The 9,270-nt window shown below is 57.4% G+C and overlaps 2 protein-coding genes across 2 annotated transcripts in view; one reads left to right on the top strand and one right to left on the bottom strand.

Annotated features, from left to right (window-relative positions):
* Positions 1 to 1,192: 1,192 nt before the first annotated feature.
* Positions 1,193 to 7,698, bottom strand: ATP5F1D (ATP synthase F1 subunit delta). Its single transcript, XM_077805364.1, has 5 exons — positions 7,544 to 7,698; positions 4,518 to 4,671; positions 3,699 to 3,787; positions 2,459 to 2,586; positions 1,193 to 1,335 (listed from the first exon to the last, which is right to left on the bottom strand). The coding sequence occupies exons 1-4, from the start codon at positions 7,679 to 7,681 to the stop codon at positions 2,464 to 2,466; spliced, it is 504 nt and encodes a 167-aa protein (XP_077661490.1). The 5' UTR covers positions 7,682 to 7,698; the 3' UTR covers positions 1,193 to 1,335; positions 2,459 to 2,463.
* Positions 7,680 to 9,270, top strand: part of CBARP (CACN subunit beta associated regulatory protein) — a 41,275-nt gene continuing 39,684 nt past the window's right edge. Inside the window, exon 1 of the mRNA XM_077805478.1 lies at positions 7,680 to 7,909. Within this exon, the coding sequence (XP_077661604.1) occupies positions 7,680 to 7,909 (230 nt within the window). The remainder of the gene's footprint in view (positions 7,910 to 9,270) is intronic.

The following is a 9,270-nucleotide window of genomic DNA, read 5'->3' as shown; positions in this document are numbered from 1 at the left end:
AGGGAGGGCCGACTGATGGGCGTCCTTAGCCAAGTCACTCCCTGCTCTGTGCCTCACGTGGGCTTCAGGATACTCCCCGACCGCCCGGAGGCCCCACTGAGAGAGGGCTTTGCAGTCCTTCTCCCGAAGGAGCTAGGAGGTCAGCATCAGATTAAGACTCTGGAGGCAGATGGTGCCATTTGTGAGACCCACTTCCTAGCACAGGCTCTGGGACAGGAAGGAGGAGAACCAGATTTTCCGCCCTGTTCTAGCCCACTCCTCCCCCTAGGTGATGCTCATCTTCTCTGCCATTTGAGGTGGCAGGTGGGGATTCGCTAGCCCTCAGGGAGACACACTAAGCAGATCACTCCTACTCCCAGCGGGAAGGCTGAGCACAGCACCAACCCAGCCTCAGACACTGGCCAGAGCTAAGGAGCCTTCACCAATATCAGGGTCAAAAATCCCACGGATGGGCCACAGCCAACGGACATCCCAGTACATGGAAATATATTGGGTACTCCCATGCCATTCAGGAAGGATCTGTCCCCCTCTCCTAATCTGGGAATGAAGCCAACTCAGAGCTTCCATGTTGGAGGATTGGGAAGCTCTCAGGACACCTGGTGTCTGGGGAAGATGGAGCAGCATGCTCCAGGGAGAGGGTCAGACACTTTCTGGCCAGCGGCACGCTCCTCCCAGAAATGCAGACAGTAGCAGGAGCGCTGACAGGAATCCCTACAGGCATATGCAGAAGACCATTTCACAGGGAGAGCTGAGGTGGGTGATCAGGGTGGGTGGGAAGTAGCGTTTTGGTTTTAACTCCCTGCAAGCCATTACTACGCAGAAGGAGATAAGATCCGAGTCTAAGGCTGCCCCACTGGGCCGTCGGCACCTAGGTTTGCACAGCACTAATCCTTCCATTCAGGCGGATTGTTCTGCAAGGTGGTGCCAGGGGGTGAAGAATGTGACTTAGACGAAACCTTCAGCATGGTTCTCCATGGAGATGCACCCCGCTAAGGAGACCCCTCACAGACCAACCCTACATGCCTCTGGGGCGACCGCTCCCAGCTTCACCCATCCAGACCACAGCTGGGGCAGGAACACCCTCACAATTAGCACGTCACCTGCAGAGGAGCACTGTGCAATTTGGCTGGTGCAAACCATGGGTTCCGTTCCACAGGCTGAACCTGCTCAGAAGAAGGTCACACACGGCAAGTTGGGGCTTTTGTTTTCTTTAATTGATCAAAGCGATATATCGGCATCAATCTGTCTCACGCCATCTGTACAAACGGGCGGGGGAGGGAGGGGAAGTCGGGCCCAGCCCCAGTCCATGGCTTCTGCACATCGACAACAGAATCCCTGCAACACACACAAGTGGAAAGGTTTGAAAGGGATCCAGGCTAAGGGAACAATGAGGAACACAGTGCCTTTCCTCTGGGGGCTTGGAAGTTGTTCATGGCCAACAGCCATTTTGTGGCCTATGTGAAACAAGGCATTGAGAACCATGAGCACCCTTGACAGCCCCAGGGGAGTGGACAAGGAGCAAACCGGCCATACAGACCAAGCTCTCCTCTCATCCATGAAGATGACCAGGGGCTAACAGCTGGGCAACCTGTCCTCTTATACCTGCTCAGGTGGTCTCTGGGGCTTCCCGTGCAGCACCTTTCAAACCCAGCAGGCACTCAGCCAAGCGCCAAGGCTCAGCATGCCATATGCTGGCAGGATCGTGCACTGAGCTCAGGGGGCACTGGGCAGAACCACAGAGACAGGAGAAATTCGCTCTCACTGAGGAGATCAGCATCAAAATGGGGGTGGAGGCATGTGTAGCTATTTAGCTTAGGATGGCACAGCCTGCCATACCCCCCACCTGTAAGTCAGACTCCCACTACCAGCCCATCCCCAAATTTGCCCTGCCGTGTCCAAGGCTATATCTAGAAGCCTTCAGACCCCACAGCGAAGTCTGTAAATAGCAGTGAAATCAGAGTGCCACTATGAATGCAAAGACTCCAGCTTGGGTCAGGAACCGATTGTGTCCAGGCATTAGCTACCTTCCAGTCATTCGCTAACCAGGCACCCCTCCTGCCCTGCAGCCATGATCAGAGACTGACCTGGCCCATGCTGCCATCTAATGGCAGAGGTCTGCTATGGCAGGGGCATACCCCCAACTGCTTTCGTGTCTGCATCTGGTTGTTCACCAAGGGCCAGGGCTGCAAGAGGGTTCTCTCCTCCATCAGGGCAGTCAGGGAAGCTTGGCTGTCGATACACCAATCTCCCACTGGGCTGAGTAGCCCTGCGCTGTGCCGCCTCAGCCCTTCTAGATGGGGCTTCAAAGAGGACTGAGTTAACAACAAAGATCGGAGCTCCCCACCAGGCCACGTTACAGATGAAGTGAGCTGTAGCTCATGAAAGTTTATCCTCAAATAAATTTGTTAGTCTCTAAGGTGCCACAAGTCCTCCTGTTCTTGTTACAGAAGACGCTTACCCTAATTACTCCAGGGCTTTTACAAGGGCCTCACTGGCTTCTACGTTAATCTGGGCTTCTACTTTAGCCGTTTCGTCCGGTGCTGCAGCCAGCTGGGATAAGGCCTTATCCAGATTCGACTTAGCAGTCTGTAAACACACAAGCAAGGGGAAGAGTGGTCACCGGGAGATTAGGAGCAGGAAGGTACGTCAGATCACAGCTGCCTCTGGCACTGCTGGGGATTCTGGGGCTGGAACAGCTACTCCCTGAAGTGCATCACTGAGCTGAGCGGGTGGCTGTTATTATGGGGACTGGACGTAACGAGCTGGGCCCTACACCAGCACTGGGTGCCCAGGGTGGGTGCTCAGGGACATCCTTATACCACACAACTGCTCATTCAAGTCAAGCCCCTTTTCAAGCACACAGGACCTACAAGGACAAATTTGTCTCAGCAGAGGCCATGGACACAGACCAAGTGACCTTCTCAGTCAGGGGCACTGTCTGGGGTGTCCCTGGGCTGTGGTTAGACAGGACCTGCTGCCCCAAGTCAGCCAGCCAGGCCCCTTTCCCCAGAGCAGCTGTCACTTTAAGAGAGTCAGCAGCGCTGCAGTAACAAACCGCTCTTAAAGGGCAAGGGCGTATTCAGCAACGCCACACCAGGCAACTGCTGAGCCAGCAGCATTAAAACCCTCCTGGGAGGGCACCGAGGCGGCTTGTCCTTGGCTGCAGGAGCAAACCCCAGCAGCCCAATGTTGCAGCCTTTGCAGCGCAGGCCAGCCCTGCGCACCGGCACTCATCCACACACAGTGTGTGTAGAGAGGCCTGTTCCGTGGGTCTGAGGCCAGCCTGGGCATCGGGCAGCCTACTACAGGGCCCCAGGTTTAAAAGATGGGCCCCCCAAGACTTTGAAGCAGGTGTGGCATTGCGAAAGATCGCTGAACACTCCAGGACAAAGGGAGACAGTTTGCAGGGAGGGGTTAACTCAGCTTCTGTCCCCTGTATCCTTTAAAGGAAGGTTTAATTCTATGATCCTGGGCAGTGGGTGGAGAGCTCAGGGTGAGGAAACAGACCTTGATCTGGGAAAGCCTTCCTCAGCCACAAGAAGCTCCTGAGACAGGCAGCCCACGCAGGAGGAATGGGGAGCGAATCTCCCATAGGAGACCTCAGCATGTAGTCGGATTCTTTGCCCTGCTAGCAAGCGGGGCCCAGCCCAGCCTGTTCCCTGCCACCCAAGGTGGGCAGGCGACTGCAGGGTACTCACAGTGAGATCCAGCATGTCCAAAGCGGCCACCTCTTCTGCCAGCAGCTGCACAGAGGAGTCTGCATTGACTGTGATGGAACCACTGCTCACTGCAAACACAACAGCAGGGGGACGGAGTCAGTGGCTGTACTGGGTGGCACCCAGGTACAGGGCAGGGCTGTGAGCTAAGCCTGGTTTGTGGGGCCAGGTCACAGGACCACGGTGGCAGGAAGGAGTCACAATGGCTGGCACCCCCGTCTGTATCTAGTGGAGCTTACACATTCTTAGCCCGCCCCCACACCAGGTCTGTTGTCAACTATCACTGCCCCAGGCATCAGGCTCAAGTCACCAGGACAGACTACCCAGACCTGCCAGGGGACTGGCGCACGTTCTAATGGTGGATCTTCACTTGCCACTCACCCAGGTCATTTCTTCGCTTGTTCTAGGACTCTTACAGCATCCTCCAGCTGAACACCTCAATGCACGTCGCAGAGGGCTCACAAGCCTGCCAGAGTCCCTCCCCTGCCCCAGGAAGGAGGGATTATCCCCATTTTACTGACAGGAGGGCTGAGGCAGAGAGATGAAGTGGCTTACCCAGACTCACACAGTACTAGAGCCATAAATAGGACGCAGGAGTCCAGATTCCCAAGAATCCATCTGTTGGACAACAGCCCCCTCCCAGACCCACAGACAGGACCTAGGAGGAGTCCAGGCTCCCATGATCAATGGTGAAGCAAAGATTCTCCCCCACGGTAACCCCAAAGGGGAGTCCTTCCCAGACAACAATTCCTCCCTGAGGCCTCCTTTCACACTTTCAGGACCCCACCCAGTTTCACACACCAAAGTACTTGGTCACTGTGCCATCCTCGGCAAAGACCGTCACAACTCCGGGTTTCAGGACCTGCAGGGTGGGAACGTGAGCCGCCAAGATGCCAAAGTTGCCGCTCAGTGTGGGAACGTCCACCTGCTTCACGGTGGCTCCGTTGTACAACACCTGAGAGAGGGGAAGGGTGGTTGGGAGCAGTTCTCTACCCCGACAGCAGGAGGCAGTACCAGGCAGACATCAAGCGTCCCTCATCCCATCCTGCAGCTCACTGGCTGAGCAAGGGCCAGAAGGGACCCAGGGAGTCTGCTCTCACAGCATGGGCACGACCTGCTGAGTTAGAAGTATCCTGCCCTGCCCTCCCAGGCTGAAGGGTCGAGCGGGTTCAGCGTAAGCGTACAGCCAGAACGCTTCAGAAGGGTGGGACTCGGGAGGTGGGGAGGGAGTGGGCCTGGCAAACACTGACTGGGAAAGCGCTCCAAGCGCAGGGGGGCGGCGTGAGGAGTCATGGAGTCGGGAGTGGGCGAGAGAGACAAAGGGAGCGGTTTGGAGAAGCTTGGGAAGAGCGTAGGGAGGCCTTAAAGTGAACCTTGGCCGAGGAGGCTGATAGGAGAGAGATAGCAAGGCAGGCTCCTCGCAAGTCCTGCCTTGCAATGTTAATGCTCTGTTCCAGCCCTGGGCATCCCCCGCCCCCCCAAGGCACTCTGCCAGTGTAACCTCAGACTGGAACTGCAGCACCCCCTGCTGGCCCAACCCTTGGGCACCCACCCTGCTCCCCCCATGCACCTCAATCCTAACCTGCAGCACCCCTTGCTATCCCAGCTCCGGAACATCCCACACACAGCTCTGCCAGTGCACCTCAATCCCAACCCACAGCACCTCAGTTAGCCCAGTCCTGAGGCCCCATGCTAACCCTGGGCACCTCTGTGGCAGGAGACGCAAGCCATGCCAACCCACACACAAGAGCCACCAGCACCATTAGGAATCAGACAGACCAAACATCTCGCTTGTGAGCAAACCCTGACTACACAGGTATGGGGAACACAGCAGCCACAGCAGCTCCAAAAAGGCAGGACTGGAGCGTCAGGAATGCTGAATGTAAGGGGTGTGGCAAACTGGAGAAGTGTGGGCGCAGAGCTGGTATAGCAGGGGGTGCTGCAGGGTCGAGAATGTACTTCGGCTGTAAAATCCTCAGGGCGGAGCTCGCCTTTTCGCTGTGTGTGCAGGGCCCAGCATATCGGGGCCCTGATCTACGACTGGGGACTCCAGTGCTACTGCGGCACAAACACATAACAGAGCTGGGGAGCTTCAGAACTGGGTGCTGCAGGGTCAGGTTAAGGTGCACTGGCTGAGCTGCATGGGGGCCCCAGGACCAGACTAGCAGGCTGGGGGTTCAGGACCAGGACCGAAGAACACTAGCAAAGCAGCCTGGAAGATTAGGTTATAATCTGATAATCCAGTGTATTGTGCCTGAACTACTGTCTCCATCTCTTAAAATAATAAGATTTCTATATCCCTTTCACCCCCAATGGTTGCTCCATTAGGGCCTGACCCCGGCCTTCCCCCCTGCTTGCACTGGGCAGCCAGGGCAGATCGTTTGCCCAGCATCTGCTCAAGCACTTCTCTCCATTTGGCAGAGAGCTCGTGCTGGGTTTAAACAGGCCGTGGACAACATTTCTCTACCAGGTGGACACTCTTTGCAGGGTCTGTTATCGCTATGGAACAATCCACAGAGGTCAGATGCATAAATGGCATTTCATGGCTCCCATCAGAGCCGCGGGATCCGCACCCACCTCCTTCCCCAAGCACTGCCACAGCCCCTTCCTCTCGCAGGGCCCTGCATATGCTCTGAAGGTCACTACACCCAGGCTCCTGATTGTGTGTGTATCTGGGTGTGTGTCTGTGTGTGACAGAATTCCACACCTGGGGACTCTTCCTTGCCATCCCCACATGGCACAGCCGCCGCTTGCTCTAGCATGGGGCTGCATGTTCCGGCACAGGTCTAACTGGGCCGTATCAGCACCCTGCAGAGAACAGCCCTGTGCCAGCCACAAGGCAGGCTCCCAGGGGAAGCTCACAGAGGAGACAGGAAAACAAACAGCCCAGCCTCGAAGGAGAAGAGGCCTGGCTGGTTGGGGACCAACACGACCAGTTCTAACACTGCAGACCGCTGGGAGCCGGGGGCAAGGCCTGGCCTCTCCCCTACTTAGGGAGCCCCCAGGCCAGGAAGTGCAGGGAGATGTGATGGTGGGTTCAATTCCACCCTTCACTCCCCGGGATCGCCCTACACACACACACTCAGTGCCCCACCCCTTGTACCCCCCCAGGTCCCGGCCTAGGACCCCCCCCCCACACACCCCCTCGTACCCCCCCAGGTCCCGGCCTAGGACCCCCCCCCACACCCCCTCGTACCCCCAGGTCCCGGCCTAGGACCCCCCACACACACACACCCCCTCGTACCCCCAGGTCCCAGCCTAGGACCCCCCCCACACACACACCCCTGGCCCGGCCTAGGACCCCCCCCCCAGGTCCCGGCCTAGGACCCCCACAGACACCCCCCCCAGGTCCCGGCCTAGGACCCCCACAGACACCCCCCCGTACCCCCTAGGTCCCAGCCTAGAACCCCCCCCACACACACCCCCTCGTACCCCCAGGTCCCGGCCTAGGACCCCCCCCCACACACCCCCTCGTACCCCCAGGTCCCGGCCTAGGACCCCCCCCACACACACACCCCCTCGTACCCCCAGGTCCCGGCCTAGGACCCCCCCCACACACACACCCCCTCGTACCCCCAGGCCCCGGCCTAGGACCCCCCCACACACACCCCCTCGTACCCCCAGGCCCCAGCCTAGGACCCCCCCCCACACACCCCTGGCCCGGCCTAGGACCCCCCCCAGGCCCGGCCTAGGACCCCCCCAGACACCCCCCCGTACCCCCTAGGTCCCGGCCTAGAACCCCCACACACACACCCCAGGCCCGGCCTAGGACCCCCCCACGCCCCCCCTCGTACCCCCCGGCCCGGCCCGACCCAAGGCCCCGGCACCTGCGTGGGCGAGGCGAAGGTGAAGGACATCTGGGCCGGGCCGGCGGCCGCCTCGGCGTAGGAGCGGGCCGGGGCGCGGCGGCCGGGCAGGCGCAGCGCGCGGGGCCCGAGGGCCAGGAGGCGGCGAGCGGGCAGCATGGCGGGGCCGGGGCGGGCGCGGGGCGGGCAGGCCACCAAGGGCAACGGGGCCAGCGCGGGGCACCCTGGGAGAGGGACGGACTGCCACGCCCACAATGCACCGCGCGAGGGGCCGCGAGTGCTAGTGGGAGTCGCCGCCCTGATCGCGCTGGAGACCACAAATCCCATAAGGCACCAGGGCAAGGTGTGGGGGGGGCCTCGCTTCTGCCGCGAGGGCTCATGGGAATGGTAGTCCTGATAACGCCCCAAACTACAAATCCCATGATGCACTAGGGCCAGGGGGCTTTGCCGCCGCGAGGCTTCGTAGGACTTGAAGTACTCATCAAAATAATACTGAGGCTATGAATCCCACAATGCACTGGGGCAGGCCTCCGCTGCCTCTAGGACTCCTGGGAGTTGTAGTTTTTTCCTCCTGTGCCCCACTATTTACTTCCCACCTATTTGTTTATTGTAGGGTCGGGTTTTCCTCCTACCTCCCCACAAAACCACTCCATAGTATTTATGACCAGGGCTCTTTGTCCCAGCATCCATTTCCACCTGGCGGGTAGTGGCATGCACAGGGCCCGTTGCATGCAGAGCAGAGACCATTTTATTAATAAAAGTAGGGTAGTGGAGTTACGTATAAAGAAATGATGTGATTTACAGCTGTGTAACGGGACTCAGCCAGCTTGCCCTGGCCCTGCCAACGCTCTTGGGAGGGAGAGTCCCTGTGCCACTGTTTTGCATTAATTTTTAGGCAGTGTTAATAGTAATAATGTAATTAATTAATAAATATAGTTAGCTCATGTCCAGTGCTTTTCATCTTTAGCTCTCAAAGCCCTTTACAGAGGAAGTCGGTATGACTATCCCCATGTTATGGATGGGGAAACCAAGGCACCGGGAGAGAATCACTTGACCAAAGAAAAGTATTTCCCTCTGGCGAGGAAAGCTTTTTCATTTTCTTTCCCCTGCAGCCTGTGTGTGTGTCTGGGGTATTGAAATCTCACGGTTTCTGTCTCTTACATCTCAACAGCCTTGAAACGCAGTCCCCCAAAACCCGAAATGTGCAACAGGAAAAAAAAATCAGTTTAGTTTAAACTCCACCAATTCCTTCGCTGTTGGTCCGATAGCCTCTGGAGCCACCATGCCACTAACAGTGCTTGAGACTCAGCAGCTACCATCTACCTGTTCAGAAATGGACACACGGAGGGACTGTGTACTGTGCATATTACCAGCTCTTAGCATGGAGGCCTGAGAAATAGCAGTCTTTATGCCCAATTCTGAATCATGATAGAATGAATGGAGGGGAATGGGAAGAGGGCCTCACAAGGATAGTGTCTGTGTGAGAGTGTGTGTGTGAGTGTTACCTGGCAGTGTATACATAACAACCCTATGGCACCAGAAGAGGGCACTCCATGCATGGAGATAGGATCCATTCAATCTTCTTTTCCAGTGCCGGGCATTTCATACACCACAAGGAGGAAACATCAACAGGAAAAGCTCCATCTTTAAAAGGAATCCCAGTTTGTCCATGCATGACTGATTGGTGGAAGTGTTTGCAGGTGTCTCTAGGTATGAAGGAATTATAGAAGATTAGGGTTGGAAGAGAC

This window comes from Eretmochelys imbricata, chromosome 25 (assembly GCF_965152235.1).
Source record: "Eretmochelys imbricata isolate rEreImb1 chromosome 25, rEreImb1.hap1, whole genome shotgun sequence".
NCBI lineage: Eukaryota > Metazoa > Chordata > Testudines > Cheloniidae > Eretmochelys > Eretmochelys imbricata.
The sequence above is the reverse complement of the archived record's forward strand: the minus strand, read 5'-3'. Positions and strand labels throughout refer to the sequence as shown.

Coding starts and splice junctions, on each gene's coding strand:
- ATP5F1D (XM_077805364.1), bottom strand. CDS start 7,681: ATGCTGCCCGCTCGCCGCCTCCTGGCCCTCGGGCCCCGCGCGCTGCGC. Junction 4,672..7,543: donor CCTTCGCCTCGCCCACGCAG/GTGCCGGGGCCT, acceptor CCCCTCTCTCAG/GTGTTGTACAACGGAGCCAC. Junction 2,587..3,698: donor TGGACATGCTGGATCTCACT/GTGAGTACCCTG, acceptor GTGTGTTTACAG/ACTGCTAAGTCGAATCTGGA.